The 19,489-nt window shown below is 60.3% G+C and overlaps 2 protein-coding genes across 2 annotated transcripts; both read left to right on the forward strand.

Moving 5' to 3' along the window:
- Positions 1 to 737: 737 nt before the first annotated feature.
- Positions 738 to 7,970, forward strand: PPM1J (protein phosphatase, Mg2+/Mn2+ dependent 1J). The gene is made up of 10 exons (XM_054293935.1): positions 738 to 997; positions 2,263 to 2,389; positions 2,833 to 3,156; positions 3,564 to 3,676; positions 5,240 to 5,324; positions 6,606 to 6,724; positions 6,892 to 6,955; positions 7,123 to 7,230; positions 7,384 to 7,535; positions 7,783 to 7,970. The coding sequence occupies exons 1-10, from the start codon at positions 738 to 740 to the stop codon at positions 7,928 to 7,930; spliced, it is 1,500 nt and encodes a 499-aa protein (XP_054149910.1). The 3' UTR covers positions 7,931 to 7,970.
- Positions 7,971 to 12,149: 4,179 nt separating this feature from the next.
- RHOC (ras homolog family member C) lies at positions 12,150 to 18,903 on the forward strand. The gene is made up of 5 exons (XM_054293936.1): positions 12,150 to 12,334; positions 17,306 to 17,463; positions 17,715 to 17,835; positions 18,122 to 18,252; positions 18,392 to 18,903. Exons 1-5 carry the CDS (start codon positions 12,313 to 12,315, stop codon positions 18,563 to 18,565), a joined length of 606 nt encoding a protein of 201 aa, XP_054149911.1. The 5' UTR covers positions 12,150 to 12,312; the 3' UTR covers positions 18,566 to 18,903.
- Positions 18,904 to 19,489: the final 586 nt, after the last annotated feature.

Consider the following 19,489-nt stretch of genomic DNA (forward strand, 5'->3'; position numbering starts at 1 on the left):
TAAGGTCACGCTGTGCGAGCGATGGTGTTTAAGCTGGCGACTCTTCCCCTCCCAGCCAGGGAGGGTGTGTTGTTGTGCATCAGCTCAATCCGCATCCTGCTCACGCTGGAGCGCAGCATCCTGGGTGAAAGGGAGGGAGAGGTTCAGCGCTCAGCGCTCTCACGGCGCGTCCCTGCTGCTCCGCAGGCCGCTGGTTATTAATAGCCCGGGACGGCCGCGCGTGGGCTGAGGAGCGCGACAGGGGGGACAGAGCGCCTGGCGCCGGACGGCAGTGCTGTCCCGGAATAGGTAGCTCCGCTGGAATCTCGGGACGATCCAGTTAGGAAACTCACCTGTGGGCAGAACGCGTGGCCATGGCCAGCCCGTCCCCGCGCAGCCCCACCTCCAGCCGGGAAAAGACTTTCCCAGAGCATTTCCTGCGCCGGGATGGCCGGTGTCCTCGGGGCTCCCGGCTGGGCGCCGGTCCCTCGCCGGGAGAGCTCGACCTCCACCTCCGCCGGGCTGCGGGATAACGGCGGGGCTCGTTACCCGGGAGGGCTCGTTCTCCTCTGGCTGCGGGATAACGGCAGGGTTCATTACCCGGGAGGGCTCGTTCCCCGCCGGCTGCGGGAGATGCGCGTACCCGCTGCGGCTGAGCTGCCGCGCCTGCTTCCCCCCCCTTGCCGCGGCGGGGGGGAGGCGGGGCGGGGCGGCGGGCTCGGCTCGGCTCGGCTCGGCTCCGCTCGGCCCGGCGCGGGATGCTGCTGCGGGTGCGCGCTGCCGTGGCGCAGCTGGCGGCGGGGCTGGGCGCGGGGCCGGGCGCGCAGCCCCCCGCAGAAGGCCGGGGCGGCGGGGCCGGGGCCGGGCGCGGGTCGCCGCCGCCAGCCGCGTTCTGCCGGCCGGCCTTCCTGCAGCTGACTCCCGAGGAGCTGCGCCGCGCCGACGACCACGCGGGGCGGGCGGTGCAGAGCCCCCGCGACGGGCGCCGGCGGCTGCCCTGGAGCACGGGATACGCAGAGTGAGCGGGGCCGGGAGCGGCGCGCGCGGCCCGGGAGGGCGGGAGGGATGGCGCCGCTCGGCACGGAAGCTCGGGCGCGAAAGTGGGTCGCGGCGGGCGGTGAGCTGCGGCTGGCCCCCTTCAGCACCAGCAGCAGCAGCAGCAGCGAGGAGCGGGCGCTGTGGGTGCCCGTGATGGGAGCGCGTCCGCCCGGAGCTGCGCTCTCACCCATCCCCGAGGGGTTTAGGTTCTTCTGCCCGTTTTGTTTTCTGCGCTTTCTGCACAACACCCGCTGTCACCGATGGGTACCGAGGGCGAGGAAGCTGCGGCGCCTCGTGGGGAGGACTCGTGGGGAGCAGGGAGCTGGGGATTTCTTGGGAGTGAGACTCCTTGAGACTTCCCCTTCAAGGACCTGACTGTCTTCTTCTTTCACCTGACTGTCACTTCTTTCATTCACTGAAAACTGCGAGTTTCAGCCCTAACTGAGGGGGAAGGTCAGACTTTGAAGGCTTTTGCTGCTTATTGCTGTCAGCCCACTCCCGCAATTCCATCCTCAAGCTGATCTTCCCGAAATCCTAGAGAGCTTTATGGGATATTGATTTTCCCTTGGAGATAGTGGGGTAGGAGCACCCAGAGTGAAAAAGTCTCTTTTTTGGTGTCCCAAGAGTTCTTTCTGCAAACCACTTGGGAAGTCTGCCCGAAGAAAAATCACCCTGCTGTGTTTACAGCTTCTTCCTGTGAGCACGTTCTGCAATCTAGACCTGAAATCTGCTGTGTCAGCTCAGGCTGGGAAAAGTCACTGTGAATCTTTTTGCAAAAGTTCTGCTGGTTTCATCACCATCACCTTCTCCCGTCCTTCCCTGAGCCCCCTGCTCCCCCTAAGAGGTGATGGGACATGGACGAGGCTGTGATTCTCTCTGTGTGTCCCAGGGGTGTATATCTGAGGCTGGTACAGGCTTTGGGGCAGTTATTCTGCCTGGGGCAGTCCAGGGACCTTCAGCAAACCCAGTTTGTTTCTGGTCACCTCCCCTGGTAGGTGTGTGGACAACTGCTCCTCCCTGGACCCAGCTGTGGGTGAGACTCAGTGCTACTCCTGGCCGAGGTCAGCCCACACAACTGGTCTGAGACACCTGGGACAGGACAGGAGCACCTGTGCAGGGCATCCTGGCATCTCTGGGGGCACGGGGACATGAGTGGAGGGTTGGGGGTAAGAGGTGCTGGGGGATGGCATTTGCTGGAGCAGGATGTGAAAGAAAGGGTCTTTACACGTTTTTTCCTCCTGGCAGGGTGATAAACGCAGGGAAGAGCCAGCACAACGAGGACCAGGCGTGCTGTGAGGTGGTGTTTGTGGAGCAGAGGCCCAGCCCGAGGGGCTGCCTGTCGGCCAGGGAAGGCAGCGGGGAGCTGGACGGGGTGAGAGCCTGGTGCTTCACAAGCAGGGCCACGACGGGGAAGGTGCCCAGCGGCAGGGCATGAGATGGGGCACGTGGCCATGTGTGCACACTGGGGGTTCCCTTAGTTCGTGGCCCTTCTCTTCCCATGCTCCATCCCTGTGTGGCTTCACCAGGGCTGGCCCAGGCAGAGCCGTGGCCCCCGTGCCCTGGTGGGCTGCAGAGGTGGCTGCTGTGCTGGCACCGTGCTGCCTCCGAGGGCACGAGGCGTCTGACGCAGGGCTGGGCTCCAGCCAGGGCTCAGCTGTGTCCAGGCGCCCTTGGTCAGCTGCCCACACTGCTCCTGCCTGCACTGAGACCCGTGAGACTCATGTCACTGTCCTCAGCTGGCGGCCAGCTGCTCTCAATTCCCCGTGCCATCTGCTTCCTTGCAGGCTCATTTAGCTTTCCCTCCTCTCCCTGCAGGGCAGGAAAGGTTTTTATTTCCACTACTGGGCGTTGTTTGATGGCCACGCAGGCAGCGGTGCTGCTGTCATGGCATCCGAGAGGCTCCACCTGCACATCTGTGAGCAGCTCCGGGAGCTTGTGGAGATCCTGCAGGACCCCTCCCCACCTCCCATCTGCCTCCCACACGACACACAGACCGGTTCTGCAGACCCAAACCAGATGTCCAATGCAGAGGACCGTGGGGAGGTCCCCAGCGATGCTGTGCCACGGTTTCACCTGGAGAAAGCAGTGTCCCGTGAGAGCCTGGTGATCGGTGCCATTGAGAATGCCTTCAAGCACATGGTGAGGATCCTCTGCCTGTGGGATCATCCAGAGCACCCCCTGAGAGCCCCTCTTTGCTGTCTTGTCTGCATCAGCTTGACCCCACTGGTAAAAGGCAGCTCTGGGGACTGCAGGGAGGGCTCCAAGCATGGTGGTCTCAGAGAGGGCTCTGTGCTGCTCTGCATTTTGAGCTTTCAGAATGCAGAGGCTTTGGGCTCTGTGTGGTGCAGGGGGCTCCCCTACACTTTGTCCCAGGAGGCCCAGCTGCTCCCCTCCTGTCTTGCTCTTCCCTGCCCCAGTGAAGCCACATGCCTGGCTGCCCCACAAGCCCTGCAGGCACTCCGTGGCAGTGTGGGGAAAGGTGCCCTGGCTGGAGCTGTGCTATCAGGTGCTCTTTGGGGCTGCCCCTGCCCTGTCTGTCTCCCCAGGACGAGCAGATCGAGCGGGAGCGCGCATCCCAGCACCTGCCCGGGGGCTGCTGTGCCCTGGCTGCCATCTACCTCATGGGCAAGTTCTACGTGGCCAACGCTGGTGACAGCAGGTACAGCCCCGCAGGGCAGCCCCCAGCTCTGCCCAGGAGCGTGGGGTGGTGCCACAGGGATGCTGGTGAGGAGCACCCAGCTCCGTCCCTGTCCAGGGGAGGGTGGAGGTGGCAGAACTGGGCAGGGTCACCCCCTGCCTGCTCCATGCCCCAGGGAAAATGTGCTCTGCTGTGATCTCTGTGCTTGCCAGGTACACGGACAGGGCTGTAGAATTGCCTCCCAAAATCTGGGATGGGCTCCCTTCTTTCCTAACAACATCTCTGCTACCCAGATGGCTCTGGGCACCCTGGCCCCTGCTGCTGGCACTGGCCTGGGCTGCAGCTTGAAGAGTGAAAATTGCACTCAGCAAAGCTTTCAAAAATGTGCAAGAAGTCATTTTAGAGTACACTTCATACCAATGACCTGTTTCAGGAGCAGGACACAAATCTGTGTTTAGTGGGAGCTTGGAGCCCAAGCACTTTATTTGCTGTGTGTATTTCCAGGATGGGCTACTCTAACTGCCCCTGAGTGTGCCCACAGCCCCAAGCAATGGCAAAAGGTCCACCTGACACTAAAGGTGACACTGCAGGTGAAGCTGGTTTGAACTGCCCTGTATTTGTCATTGGATCAGAGAATGGTTTGGGTAGGAAAGGACCTTACAGCTCATCTTGTTGCACCCCCTGCCATTTCAGACACCTCCCACTAGAGCAGGTTGTCCCAAGCCCTGTCTGACCTGGCCTTGAACGTTTCCAAGAATGGGGCAGCTACAGTTGCTCTGGGTATTTACTGCAGGTTGCCTTGTCCTCAGCAATGTCAGACCAGCAAATACAGGCTCTGGTCAATTTTCTGAGGCTGGATGTGCTTCTAGCTCTGGGACAGAGCAGGAGGAGAGCCCTCGTTCTGGGTGCAGGTCCCGCTCCGTGGCAGCAGCAGCCAGGCACCAGCCATGCAGGATGTCAGCGTGCACAGGGTGCTGAGGCTGTGCCTCTGGGGAGCAGCCTGTGCTGCCTTCCCAGCGTCAGACACGGCCAGAGCTGAGCCCAGCCCGGCCCTGCAGCATTGCAGGAGACTCACAGCCACCAGATCAGTGTTGGGGATCCTTGGGCCTACCATGACATCCAGAAACATCTCATAATCAGACCTTTATGTTTTCTTGAGACATCAAACTGTAAGAGCAGACCCAGCAGCAAGTGGCAGTGCTGGTTGGGGTGGGCACGTGTAGCTCTCCTGCTGCAGGCAATTTCTGCCCCTGCTGTGTGCAGCTCCCCTCTGAAGGCAGCCTTCGTGCTGCTCATTTTCTAACCATATTCTGTCCTTTGATTTGGTCTGCTTCACTCCCCTCTGCCCCATGTTTCTCTCCCATTTCCCCTTCCTCCCTGCCCTTCTCCTGCACAGGAGGGGGAGATGCCGTGCCCTGCCCAGGGGCAGCAGTGAATCCAGGAAGCAGCCCCCACCTCAGGCTGGGAGAGGGGGGCAGCAGAGGAGAAGGGGTTGCACCATCCTGGGAACCAGCCCTGGAGAGCCAGGCTCAGCTCAGCCAAGTCTCCTTCTCTCTAATCTCATCCTTCCATGTTTCATTGCAGGGCCATTATCATCCGTAATGGGGAAATCATTCCAATGTCCAGGGAGTTTACTCCAGAGACAGAGAGGCAGAGGCTGCAGTTTTTAGTAAGAAAGACCTTTCTTCTAACCTCATTCCTGCTGAAACACCTCCTGGCCTCTTCCCAGTGCCCTGTGCTGCCTGCTGGACTGCTGCCATGGCTGGGACCTGCTGCTGGCCCTTGTCCGTCCCAGGCTGCTTCCTGGGATGGGACGAGGCCCTGGGATGCAGGGAGCTGGCATGGGGGCATCTTGTGGCTGGCAGAGCCCTGGTTTGCTGTGTCAGAGGAGCTGCAGTGCTCCTGCCCAGTCCTGCTTTCTTCCCTGGCTGCTCCCTGGAGAGTCGCAGCTGATGTGTGCCAAGGTTTCTGTCCTTGGCCCTGACAGCTCCCCGTCCCTCTCCTGGATGAACCCCCTGGTGCCACCCAGGGAGACTCTTTAAGGTTATAAAGACCTCTCTGAGGGCAGCACAGGGGAGGAGGAGTTTGTGTTGGAGAAGGTCTTGCTGGATGAAATTTCCTGGCTTGCAATGTACTTGGAAAAACACTGAGGCGTTTTTTCTGGAATCTATTTTTGAATGACCGAGAGGAGGGAACTGCTGTGATCAGAATCCTCCCCAGCTGGCTGGAGGGACAGGGCACAGCTTGGGGACAGGCACAGGCTGCTCTGCCACGTGATGCTGAGGCTGCAGTCAGGGCTCCCCCAGAGTGGGCTGGGGTCTCCATGCCTCTGCCCCCACCCCCTGCCATCCCATCTTCCCAAGAGATCTCCTCTTCTCGTCCTGCTTCTCTTTCCCCTTCAGCATTTTCCAGCACTCCCTGTTCCTGGTCCCCTCCACACTGTGCTCCATGAGCTGCCCTGGCTAGGGCTCTGTGGTGCTGCTTGTCCCTTGTCACGGTCACAGCTGGGACTCTGTTTCAGAAAAGACCCATCACTCTTTTCCTGGGGTGAGTGCCATGCCCTGCACTGAGCCTGGGATCCTGGGAGCTTTGCAGCTATGACTCCTTCTGGGCAAATTCCAGCTTCTCCTGGAATTTGCTGGGGTTTGATTGTTTGATCCCCTTTGGAGGCCTTTCTTTCCCCAAACTCTCTGTGCAAAAGCTTCACCCTCTTTCTGAGTGCTGGCATGGCTGTCCTCAGCTCCAGTTTCCCCTCTGGCTTAGCACGGGTGGGTGGTTTGAAGCTGCTTTACCAGCACCCATTCACGTGGCTCCAGAGCAGCCGAGGTTATCCCACCATGGGATGTTGTAGCCAAAGTCCCAGAGGATGGTGGATCCTGCTCTGGGCAGGGCTGGATCCGCAGCTCCTGCTCTCCCAGCCCTGTGGCTGAGCCAACACTCCTTCCTGCAGGCACTGCTGAGGCCCGAGCTGCTGGGGAAGGAGTTCACCCACCTGGAGTTCCCCCGCAGGATCCAGCCCAAGGAGCTGGGGAAGAAGATGCTCTACAGGGACCAGAACATGAATGGCTGGTAACCCCCAAGTGGCCCTGGGGTCCTGCTGTGGTGGCTGCTCATCTCTGGCATGCCATCCCACGGGCAGGAGGCTCTGCTGCGCTGGGCACCCAGGTGCCAGGTGGTCAGAGGAGGTGCTGGAAGCTTCACCTGCTGACACCTCGTCTCTGGCTTATTTTAACCAGGGCTTACAAAAAGATAGAAGAGGATGACCTGAAGTTTCCACTTATCTTTGGGGAAGGCAAAAAGGTAAAGTACTGTGGCAGAAGCTTGGCAGGGGTTGTTTGCTGCCTGCTCTCACTGTTTTGGGGGATTTCAGCCCATTTTTGGTAGTGCTGTCCTCATCAATTCTCCGCTGGGAATGTAACTGGAAATAAAGCTGCCTAAAGTTCTCTTTTGATTCCACCTTTCTCCAGGCTCGAATGATGGCCACGATCGGGGTCACGAGAGGCCTGGGAGACCACGACCTCAAGGTGTTCAGCTCCAACATCCACATCAAGCCTTTCCTGTCCTGCTTCCCAGAGGTAAGCCTGGCTGCCAGCAGCTTCCCACCCAGGGGCCCCTGCAATGGCCAGAGCCCCGTGGCAGGCCCACATCCACGAGATCTGGCCCAGGGCAGCAGGAGCCCCCTCTGCCCCTCTGCCTCTCACCCTCGTGCCTTGCCCTGTCCCTGCCAGGTCAGGGTTTACGACCTCACGCAGTACGAGCACTGCCCTGACGATGTCCTGGTGCTGGGCACGGATGGGCTCTGGGACGTCACCAATGACGAGGAGGTGGCTGCTGTGGTGATGGAGGTGCTGAGCAGCTACGAGCCCAACGACCCGTGCAGGTGAGCTGCAGGTGGGCAGGGGGCCGGGCACGCTGTGCACTCCACCACCTCCCCTTGGCCTGGCTCCTCGGAGCAGTGCTGCGGCCACGCGTCCCTCTGGGCTCTGCAGAGTGCATTGCTCCCCTGGATGTGCATATCTGAGCCTGCATCTCTCCATGGCACCCCTTCCTGCAGCTCTGGCTTGTCCCTCCTTGCCAGGATGCTGCGTCGGGGGTCACTGCTGAGCCGTGCTCTGCTGTGCCTCCAGGTACACCATGGTGGCCCAGGAGCTGGTGGTGCGCTCACGGGGGGTGCTGAAGGAGCGTGGCTGGCGCCTGGCCAATGACAAGCTGGGCTCTGGTGATGACATCTCTGTTTTTGTGATCCCCCTGGGTGGCCCCGGCAACTACACGTGATGCTGAGTGAGCCTGGGGCAGCTCACCTTGCCTGCATGGAGACACCTGCAGTGGGACACTGGGGCTGCCTCAGGGCCACACCTCCTCTGAGCACTTGTTTTTGAGCCAGCTGCAAGAAGAGCAAGAATCGTGGAGCCTCAGTCTGTGCTCCTGTCCAGAGCATCCCCCTCCACGTGCTTGCATCCCAGTCCCAGGCGGAGAGGCCTTGGACAGAGTGTGAACACTGGGGTTGAGGGGTGTTTTTATGCTGCTACTTTCTCAATGCTGTGAAAAGCCTGAAGGCTCCTTGGCTCCTCAGCATGTCCTTTGCCTCTTGCCGTGGCTGTGCTGGCTGCAGCCCTGTGTGAGAGCCATGGGGCTGCTGGGGCACTCATACCTGCTGCAGTCACCCCCTGTCTCCTGCCCTGGGATGCTCTGGCCAGTGACACTGAAGCTGCTGCTGCAGGTGGGAGCTGGGGCTCAGGTGGGATGTGACTGGGAGTAAAGGCAGCTGGGCCCTGCTAAGCCTGGCACAAGTCCAGTTGTGGCCCCACAATGGCCATCCCAGCCTTGTATTTCCCATTTTCAGCCCCTCACACCTTCCTCTGTCGTGGACTTTGCCTCAGTCTCCAGGCTGGGAGATTGGAGCAGGGACCAAGCTCTGCTGTGCACCCAGAGCCCTGAGCAGGGACAAGCAATTGCACCAGCACTGGCTGTGCCACAGGTTCTACCCCATCCTCTCTTGGCTTGGGGCACTGCAGTGCTTCTGGAGCCAATTATTTATTAACTGCAGAGCTGAGCTGGAAAATGTCTGAATCCTTTCGTGGTGTGGGGAGCCTATGAATGTATGTGTATATTTTGGAGTGGTTCTGAGTTAGCAGCCTCACACAGAGCAGCCCTATTCAGGTGAGCTTAACAGCTTAACTGCACTGGATCTGCTTAGCCTCGGGCTGGGAACCCACAGTAAAAGCAGCTTGGTGTGACCAGGGCAGGGAAAGACAGCTCCCATGTTTTCCTTAATGGTCTCAGAACTGGTGCAGAGGGGAGCTGAGCAGTTGATGTCTGCACCGGATTTTTGCATCATGCATGTCTCTAACCTGGAGCATCCATTTCCCAGACCTCTGCAGAGTCCTGAACTGTGAGGGATTGTCCCATCCTGGCCCTGTGGGGATGGGGAGAGCTGGGCCATGGTCCCTTGCTTGGGAAAGGCTCCGTGGCACCATCCTGTCACTGGGTGCAGCCAGCTCTTGTCAAGCGTCACCTCTAGTGAATGTTATTTGTGTCCTGTAACCAGCGAGATGTAAATAAACTGGGTGCACACAATGGAAAGTGAAAGTTACACACGAGATACGGACCTGTTGGCACCCATGCTGCAGGGAGTGGTGCTGGGGCCGGGAGCCTGTCCTTGTGTAGCACTGTGTGTTTAAATAAAGATTTTGCCACTCGCAGTCCTACTTCAAAGTCTTTCTTTGCAGAGCTCCTGCAAAGACGACTTACCGAAAAGCCAATTAGCTCTGATTAATGTACGTAGGCAGGCAAACAGGCAGAGCCATGTGTGCGCCGTCCATCTGCCCCCGGCGCTGCTCAGAGCCCGTGCAGCGTCCATGCAGCGGGCAGCGGGAGGCACCGGTGCGCTGCCAGTGTCAGCGCGGTGCCCATCCAGGGGGCAGCGGGAGGCACCGGTGCGCTGCCAGTGTCAGCACAGAGCTCAGGGGACCCGGAGCCCTGGGTCCGCTGGGAGGCAGCAGGATGGCCAGGCTGCGGGAACAGGAGCTCCACACGCGGAATGGGAGGGAGAAAAGGCCGATGGCTGTCCTGGCTGCGGGGAGGCGGTGGGGCAGGCTGAGGACTGCCACTGTCCCTCCCCGGGAGTTCAGGCAGCAGCCGCTTCTGCCCCGAGGGCGGGCTGCCTGCTGGAAACATCCCCGCGTCCCTCCGACCGGCACCCCTGATGCTCCCTTCACACTGCTTGCCCAGCCCTGTTCCCCCGGCACATTCCTTTTCACGCTGGTGGCTGAGAACTGGCTCTGCTTTTCCAGGTCACTGCCCGGCTGTTGGATAAGACAGGGAGGCAGTGGCTGCTGCATTTAAAGCTTCCTCTGTGGTTCCCTTTTTTACTAAGGAAACATTTCCTTTGGAACCAACTCCTGGCCTGGGGCTTGATAAATAAAGAAAAATAGTCTGCAAGCCCTTAAAATAGCAGCGGTTTATGAGCCTGGGTGCGGGCCAGGCTCCTGGGGCTGCCTTTCCCTGGCGGAGGGACGGGAGCCGTGCCCTGCAGCTGGGTGTCGGGGGGAGCAGCCCCTGGGGTCCCGCGGTGGGCACGGGGAGCCGGGGCACACGGGGGTCACCTAATGCGGGCACAGCCGGGCACAGCCCCGCTCTGCCGGTGCCCCGGGAGGGGACCCTGGGCACAAGGCGTGTCCCTGGCCACCTGTGTCTGTCGCGGTGGGCAGCGGGCTCTGCTGCCGGCCTCACCTGGCACGGGGGGTCGAGGGCAGCAGCTCAGCCCCTCCGGCAGCTGGGGCCGCCCCCTCCCCGCTCGGCCTGGGGAACCTGAACCGGTAAAACGCGCTCGGGGCGGGGGGAACACCGGGGGGCTCCGAGTCCCGGAGCCGGGCAGGGGCAGTGCTGTGAGGGGCTCTGCTCGGCTCGGCACAGCCCATCACGGCACGGCCCATCACGGCACGGCCCCGCTCGGCTAGACGCAGCCCATCACGGCACAGCCCATCACGGCACGGCCCCGCTCGGCTTGGCACAGCCCATCAAGGGACGGCACGGCCCCGCTCGGCTCGGCACGGCCCCGCTCCGCCCTCGGCGGGCGGCCCCGGCCGGGGCGGTGCCCGGAGCCGCGCGGGGACGGAGCCGGGGCCGGAGCGGGACGGGGCAGCGGCGGAGAGAGGTGCGGGTCTGGGGGAGCCGAGCGGGGAGGGGGCGGCTGGGGAGGGGGACAGTGGTGCGGTGGGGGTGCTGGTAAGGAGCGGGGCCGGAGCGGGGGTCTGGCGGAACGGAGGTCTGGGTCACCGCTTGTGATGGGGTCTGAGTTACTGGCGGAGTCTGCAGAAACAGGGCTTTGTGCTGACCGGCGGGCTTGGGGGAGCTGGGATCAGGGTGTACTCGTGGGGTTTGGAGGGATTGAGATCTGGGCTTACCGGTGGGATGCGGGGTTACCGATTCTGGTGAGGTGTGGGCTCAGAGGTGGGGCCGGTGCAGGGGTGGGGGGCCCGGCAGGGCGCTGGGTGGGACAGGGTGGGGTGGGTGTGCCCAGGGTGGGGCGGGGGTCCCTGGGTGTGGCGAGGGGTGGGTCAGCTGTGCCTCAGTCAGGGCGCGTTGTCATTCCTTGAGGGTGGCCTTGGGCTGCGGGTCCCAACTTGCAGTTGTCTCCCAGGCAGTGTCTGACCTGGGGTGAGAGCCCGGGGGCTGCTGCCCCATCCCACATCCCTCCCCACAACCCCACTCCAGCAGTGTCCCCATGTACAGCCTTGCCCATGCAGTGGCCATGCTGTGTTTTCTTCAGAAAGAGGGAAAAAAGTTCCCTTTCCTTACTGCTGAGCTCATTCTTAAACATTTATATTAGGGGGGTTTGTGGGGAGGGGAAATAATTGTGTAATGTCTTAGGAGCAGGGGAGCATTCCAAAAGCATGACTGCGTGGCCTTTTCCAGTGCTAGCAGTCTGGCAGCCAAGCCTCTCAGTGGCCGCCAGCCTCCCTAAACCCAGCCCAGCCTCTCACAGCCCCGGGAGAACAGAACGGGATCCCTGGGCCGCATCTGCATGAGGGGCTGGGACCCAAACCCAGCCCAGGAGAGTGGGACTGGATCCCTGTGTGATGCCTGGGCTGCATCCTCCTGGGGCAGGGGCAGCAGGGCCTGGCTGAGCCCCCCGGGCTGACATCCCTGGGAAAGGGCTCCAGGGGAAGCTGGAGACTGGAGCTGGACGATTGCCTGGCTGTGTGTCATGGGGATCAGTTGCATTTTGTCTCTATTTTGCCAAGTGCTTTTGGTGTCCAAACAGTTTCAGTTTATGTCCAGCTCCTCCTCAGCTCAGGTAGAGGCTGCATAGGATTTTGTGGATTTTCCCTTGCATCCAGGCTCCTGACAGCTACAGCTTCTCTGGGTAAATGTACAAGTGGAAAATAAGCCAAGTCCCTGTCTTCCAACAGGTTCTCAGGAGCGTTTACCCAGGCTCAGCTCCCACCTTGCCGTTTGCATGGGAGAGGTGCACTGACATGAAAAGAAGGAGTTGTGTTAGCAAATGCTGATCGGCGCTGGGGCAGGCAGGCGTTGCCCAAGCACAGGCATCTGCTGAGATTGTGCCGTGTCATTTGGAGCTTTCAGCAAGACACTCGGCTACCGTGAGGCTGGGAAGGCTGTCACTGCTGCAGGAGGTAAAATAAGAACATGGCATGATGTCCTTTGGAAAAGGAGGTAAGGGCAGGCAGCTTTTTCCTCAGTGCTCAAACACTTGTGGTTTGAGCTTTGTTTAGGCTTTCAAATTCTGCTGTTCCAAGTTCCTTTCTCTGTTTTGCTTGTGGATGTTTTTTGTGGGATTTAGCAATGAAAACGAGCCAGCCTGGTCACTCTGCTCCGGGTCTGGGTCTGGACAGTTTCCCTTTGCCACTGGAGTGTGTGTTAAGCCCAGCCTGCCTGGCTGTGCCCAAAGAATATGTCCAAAAAAATGGGCGGGGTCAAAACTTGAGCACTGGGCTGAGCTCCTATTTTGACAATCACTTGTTTGGATATAGCAGGTCTATGTCTACAGCAGGTCTATATCCAGGAGCCCACGCTCTGCCCTGCACATTGCACTTTTCCTTAGCATCTCTGTTTGCTTCCAGCCCTTTTTGGAAATTTTTTCTGCCTTTCAACCTTAATGATTGCATGATTCTGTAGTAAGAGTCCCTTTGGTGCTCGCAGCAGTGGCTGGGACACTTGTCCTGTACTACCTTGGCCATGGCTTAGGTGTCTCAGCAAACGAATTTCCCCACAGTGGGCATTCCCGTGGGGCTTTAATTTGGAAGTTTACTTGTTTTATCATTGTACCAGTGAGTCCAAGCTGCTGAAAGCATTTCTGCAGTGGAGCTGCCCCGCAGCCCTGGGGGTATCTGAGGGGTGTCCCTGCCAAGGGGCTGCTCCCAGCAGGGCTCTCTCCCCCAGCCCTGCCCAGAATTCAGAGCCGTGCCTCTGGCCAGGGCTGTGGTCCCTGGTGTGACCGGTCTGACCAGGGCGGGGCCCTCAGCACTGCTTGGCAATTTCTGCTTTAGAACAAAACCCCTCTGGTACCTCTAGGAAGTCGAGTCTGGCCAAGGAGGTTCATTGAAAGATTTCTGTCCCTGGTAGGAGCCCTTCAAAGCATTCACATCTTTCTCTGCTATTCCTGGGTCCCCTTAGCAGACACTGGGTGATGGACACATCCTGCTGCCAGAGGAATCCCCGATATCCTGCTCAGCAGGAACTGCACATTTTGAGGCACAAAGCTGGGAGAGACCAGCAACACAAGGGCTGCCCTGCAGCCTGGCTGGTTTTATGGTGATGGCTTTAGAGCAGTTGCTTGGAAAGCAGAGCAGAGCAATCTGGGGTCGTGTTGCAGCTTTTTGGTGAGCTGAAGGAGATGCCTGCTCAGGATTTGGCTGGTGCTGGCAGTGGTGGCACAGATTAAGCCCACTGCTGTCCCTGTGGGGGCCCAGCCTGGCTGCACAGCAGGTGCACGGGTGGGCACGGGAGCCCTGTGGGCTTGGCAGTGGGAAATGCTGGCACGCAGCTGCTGCTCCCTTTTGTTTTCTCCATGGATGAGCAGGAGGCATCTCCAGCGGGGCCCTGCCGGTGCTGCTGACACCCAGGAGCTGCCAGTGTGGGTTGCCAGCGGGGCTGGGCAGTGCTGGCTGCTTTGGGGTGCTTGGCTCCCCCCTGCCTTGCTGCCCACGCTGGGGGATCAGCCCTGCACACGGGGGCCTTGCTGCGTCAGGTTGAGCTTCTCATCCACCAGCACTCCCAAGTCCTTCCTCTCAGGGCTGCTCCCACTTAATTCTTCTGCATTTGTACTTGGGATTGTCCTGTTTGTCTTCATGAAGTTGTCTTCATGTTTTCCACTCTTTTTATCTGCTCATAATCTGGCAACAGTGCAAACAGAGTCCTCACCCCAGGGTCTAGCCTCATCCTGCTGACCAACAGGAGCATCCCCTGGCAAAGAAGCTCATCTCTCCTGGAACAGAGAGCTGCTGGCATCTGGCACTGGTGCTGTGCCAGCTGCTGGGTCCAGGGCAGGACTGGGGCACCCAGCCGACCCCTCAGGCTCACAGCCCTTCAGCCTCCTTGCCCTGCTCGCCTCTGCACACCAGCTCTGCATTACTAATGGGCTATTTCTGGATGGCTCTCCTGAGTAATGGAATGAATTGTGCTGAGATTTTGGGTGGGGACAGCCTCTGCCCTCTGAGTCACCACTGGGCACCGCGCCGGGTCAGGGCTGGAGCCGTGGGAAGGAGCCCTGGGCGGGGGACAGTGCTCAGCCTGGGGCAGGAGCAGGGCCATCCCAGGGCAGCCCTGGGGCAACTGCTGTGCCCCTCTCAGGGCAGCCCTGGGGCAGGAGCAGGGCCATCCCAGGGCAGCCCTGGGGCAACTGCTGTGCCCCTCTCAGGGCAGCCCTGGGGCAGCTGCTGTGCCCCTCTCAGGGCAGCCCTGGGGCAACTGCTGTGCCCCTCTCAGGGCAGCCCTGGGGCAGCTGCTGTGCCCCTCTCAGGGCAGCCCTGGGGCAACTGCTGTGCCCCTCTCAGGGCAGCCCTGGGGCAACTGCTGTGCCCCTCTCAGGGCAGCCCTGGGGCAGGAGCAGGGCCCCTCTCAGGGCAGCCCTGGGTGGGGGACAGTGCTCAGCCTGGGGCAGGAGCAGGGCCATCCCAGGGCAGCCCTGGGGCAACTGCTGTGCCCCTCTCAGGGCAGCCCTGGGGCAGGAGCAGGGCCCCTCTGGCTTTGGTTCCTGCCCAGTGCCTGCAGACTGGGCACAGACAGATCCTGGTGTCCATCTGGCTGTTTGTGTCCTTGGGCATCTCCTGCTCCTCACGCTGCAGATGCTGTCAGCTGCCTGTGCTGTGGGTTAGATACTGGCACGGCCCAAACTGCCTTTCCTCTGGGAGATAGGGAGTCACAAAGCAGCATATCATGTTTTGCTGTGGGCAAAGAAGCTTTGTGTCCAAGTAAACAGGCTTTTTTCTCCCTGAGCTCTCTGTTTTCTGTGCTGTGGACATGCTGCTGGAGAGAGGACGAGCCTTTGGTCAGACAAGAAGGATGGTTTGCAACAAGGGTTGGACTTGTACATCTTTGGGCCTTTATGATTCCGTGGGACTGTGGGTTTGCCTAGCCCAGCTGGGCAGGCTGGAGCAGCAGGACATGAGGAATAGGGACAGGAGCTGTTCCCCCCCCCTATTCTCAGCACTTGCCTCCCTAAAAGTGCCCCTGGTTCCTAAAAGGGACCCTTTGGGGCACCTTTTTCTTTTTTTCTCTGACTTCAGTGTTGCACAAATGTGCTCACCTTCCTGTAGACATGCTGCTCCACTGGGATGTGTGCCTGACACCAAGGATCCCAGCTGAGGAATGTCCCATCTCCCGGATGCAGCCCTTGATTCTCACTCTTCTCACCTTACAAGTGCCAGCTTTCTATTTTTATTAGCAGCTCCAGAGCACTCAGCAGTCATGACCCATTCCTGCCTCAGCTTGTGAGCCAAAATGCTTGGAACCTACAAAGGTCCGTGGCTACAGCAGGGTCTGGTCTGGGATGGGTGAAAACTCTCTCTCTTTTGCCCGAACCATTGGGCAGGGTGAGCTGTGAAACTGGGGTGGTTCCCCGGGTTTGTGTGACAGGGGTGACCTGCCAGGCACACGGATGAGACAAGCAGGTCTGCAGCCTGCCTTTGGAATGCCAGTCAGCCCTTCAGGCTCATTTCCTAATCCTTTCCTTGCAGCTAATTGTGATGCAGCCAGAGTCCTGCTTTACCCTTTTCCTCCCTCTTCTGTTGGCACGGGGTGAGGGTGGGATCCCTGGGCCAGGGACAGATTCCTGGCCTTTGGTAAGGCTCAGTGTGAGAGCCCTGCTTAAAGGCTTGTGATGTTCTGGCCTTCCCAAGGTGATGCTGGAGTGATCCAGCCCGATCCACTCGCAGGGCTTGCAGCTCAATGCCTCAGCATTGGGGTGTGTGTCCTTCCCAGGGGCTCCCAGCATGAATGGCTCCTTCCCACCCTGCTGCCTGGGCAGAGGGTTTGCAGAGGGACAGGGCTGAGGGGAAAGCATGGAACATCCCTGCCTTCAGGAGAGGGTTCTTGGTCACCTGTAATTTCCCCAGGGCAGTGTGAATTTTCAGGGGTTAAACCCTGACATGTCAGCCTGCGTCATTCCCAGGATCTCTGCAGGGACGGGAAGCTGGTGATGTGCTGAAGGTGTGTGAGGAGTAGGACAGGCTCTTTGGACTGGGAATCTGGGGATGGAAAAGAGGTTTTGGTCACAAGGTTGGGAGGGATGTGATCCCACTATGGCTGATTTTCTCATGCCTCGTTCAGATGCTGTGCCAGGCATTTTGTGGCATTGTCCTGGCCGGTTCCCAGGCTCAGCTGTAAACCCCTTTTGAAAGTGAGGGATGCAAAGGCATCGTTTTCCTTGCAGAACTCCGTCCTTTTCCCGTGGGGCACAAAGCTGCCTGCTTTGTGTGGGGTTTCAGCTCTGTTTGCTGAGTGGTGACTGGCAACCTCTCCCCCTGCCAGTGCCAGTTCGGCTCTCTTGGTTCCATGGCAAAGGCTCCTTTTTCAGACAGGCTGGGACGGGGCCAGCCTGTGCTGGGTGCCAGGCACACAGGTCCTGCTTGCCCAGACCTCCAGGAGCTTGGCTTGGTGTGTTCCAGCTGCTGATCAGGTTATTTAGGGTCTGGTGAGCATGCTGGGGTGAAACCCGAAGCATAGTTTCTGCCTTGAAGAATTTATAATTTAAAATAAACCCAGCATGTGCATGGAACTCTGAGATTGTCTAAAATCCTGGTTGCCTGGGTGGTGGCACAGCAAACGCAGGGAGGGTTGGATGTCTGGGGAAGGCAGAGTGGATTGTCACCTCCCACAAGTCCCTGTGTGCAGCCACCAGCACTGACCACAGCAGGGGTGGCTCTGCCAGCCACAGCAGCAGTGCTGGGTGTGGATGGTTCCAGCCAGCCCAGTTCTGGTGGTGCCCATGAGTGGAGTGTGTGGGGCTGGAGGGGTGTCTGGCAGAGCGCTGGGACCCTCTGTCCTGTCAGTCACTGTCACTCACAGTGGGATGTGCCCAGGTGCTTGCGCCTGTATCTCCCAGGCTGTTGTGCACAGGAGTTTGGGGGCCAGGAGCATGACGTGCCCGTGCTGCTCTGTCCTGCTCACCTGCTCGTGTCCCCACAGCGATGGCAGCCATCAGGAAGAAGCTGGTGATCGTGGGAGATGGTGCCTGCGGGAAGACGTGTCTGCTGATCGTGTTCAGCAAAGACCAGTTCCCCGAGGTCTACGTGCCCACGGTGTTTGAGAACTACATTGCTGACATAGAGGTGGATGGCAAGCAGGTAAGGGCCGTTGCCATTCCTGTCCCCTGGCTCCGTGTCCCCTGCTGGCAGTGCCACTGCCCTGCGCTGCTGCTGGGGTTGCTCTGTGTGCTCGGATGCAGCTGCAGCGCACAGAGGAGCCCACGGCTCCGGCATTTCTGGGTCACCCTGAGCCTGGCCCAGCTTGAGGAAGAGCACAGCTCTACCTGAGGAAGATAAATCTGTGACTCGTGACCTGCAGAGCCCCTGAGCCATGTCCTTGTCCCCTGCAGGTTGAGCTGGCCCTGTGGGACACGGCAGGACAGGAGGACTATGACAGGCTGCGGCCCCTCTCGTACCCGGACACAGACGTCATCCTCATGTGCTTCTCCATCGACAGCCCCGATAGCCTCGGTAGGGACGGGGGCCCCGGGACTCGGTGCTGCTACCGAACCCCCTGGGGCCTGGGAAGCGCCCAAGCTGCCCCTCGAGGATGCCAGAGCTTCCCTTCATCCCCCGGCCTTGTGTGCACTGCAGGGAAATGCTGGCAGCCTGCAGACTGGGCAGAGGTGGTGGGAGAGGCGGTTCTGTGGGGCGAGCTCTTCCTGCTCCAACGGGAAAAGCTTGGGGCTGGTTTCTGTGAGGAGGCTGTGGGGCAGCAGCCCCTCAGCTCACAGGATTCCACGTGTGCCTGTTGTAGAGAACATCCCTGAGAAGTGGACGCCGGAGGTGAAGCACTTCTGCCCCAACGTGCCCATCATCCTGGTGGGGAACAAGAAGGACCTGCGCAACGACGAGCACACGCGGCGGGAGCTGGCCAAGATGAAGCAGGTGGGGACAGCCCCGGGTCCCCCAGCCAGCAAACCACTCCTGCCCACACCAGATCCTGGCTGGAAGGGCTGCACGCCCCAAGGGCAGTCGCTGTTGTGTTCTGGCAGTGTTTCCAAACCCTGTTTTTACTGCTTCCTAGGAGCCGGTGAAGCCAGAGGAGGGGAGGGACATGGCCAACAGGATCAACGCCTTTGGCTACCTCGAGTGCTCGGCCAAGACGAAGGAGGGGGTGCGGGAGGTGTTTGAGATGGCCACCCGAGCTGGGCTGCAGGTGCGCAAGAACAAGAAGCGCCGAGGCTGCCCGCTGCTGTGAGCAGCCCTGCTGGCACTGCCTGCCCTGCCCGGGGCACTGCCGGCACCCAGCGCCAGCTGCACCTCACGGTGCCACCGCCTGCCCGCACCCTTGGCACCAGAGTGCCACCCCCGCTCACAGGGCTCCCTGTGACACTCCGGGGCCACGAGGGGCCAGTGCCTTCAGCACCTGCTGCTCTCCGCGGGCCGGTGCTCGTGTTGCTCCCCGTGTCGCCCCGTTCTGTACTGAGCTCCCTGGTTTTGCCCTTCCCACGGGCATTGCTGGGGTGTTCCCTCTTTCCCCAGCTCTGGGCAGGTGCCGCAGAAGCAGGAGGTGCCGGTCACAGCTCCCGTGTGGGGTGTGCCAGCCCGTGGTGTGCTGTGCTGCTCTCCTGGGCGTGCGGGCAGCACACAGCCGTGTCGCAGACCTGCCCGGGCGGTTTCAGCCCTGTCTGCGCAGAGCTGGGCCCAGCTGCTGCCAGCAGCTCAGCTCTCCTCCTCCTGGGACTGTGCCCAGCTCTGCCGGCACCGCCGCCTCCGAGTCTGCCTCGGCCACGGGCTTGGCAGCGCTAAACCAACTGCATAATTGGGAGAATAAATGCAAACTGGTATTTTAGTAATTGTAACTTGGCTTGTGTGGCGTTCTTGTGGCTCTCCTTTGCGCCTCTCGGTGCTCCAGGCTCCTGCCCGGGCTCAGGGCCGTGTGCTGCAGGGTGGGGACTTGCCTGGCCCCAGCCCCTGTTGCTTTAGCTGCTGGTGGAGGATCAGGGCTCACTGCCCTGTACTTGCAAAACAGCCAGGAAGCAGTTTACATGGGAAGGGCCAGGCAGGAGCTTCCCAGCTGTACCCAGTCCCTGGGTGATGGGCACTGCCATCACTGCTGGAGCCATCCTTCCTCTGGAGCAGCTCAGGGCAGGGCTGCAGTGAGCCTGATGCTGCTCTGAAG

The sequence above is a fragment of the Melozone crissalis genome, unplaced genomic scaffold (genome assembly GCF_028551555.1).
Source record: "Melozone crissalis strain CALT ecotype California unplaced genomic scaffold, PUWL_Pcris_2 ptg000198l_1, whole genome shotgun sequence".
In the NCBI taxonomy this organism is placed as follows: Eukaryota; Metazoa; Chordata; class Aves; order Passeriformes; family Passerellidae; genus Melozone; species Melozone crissalis.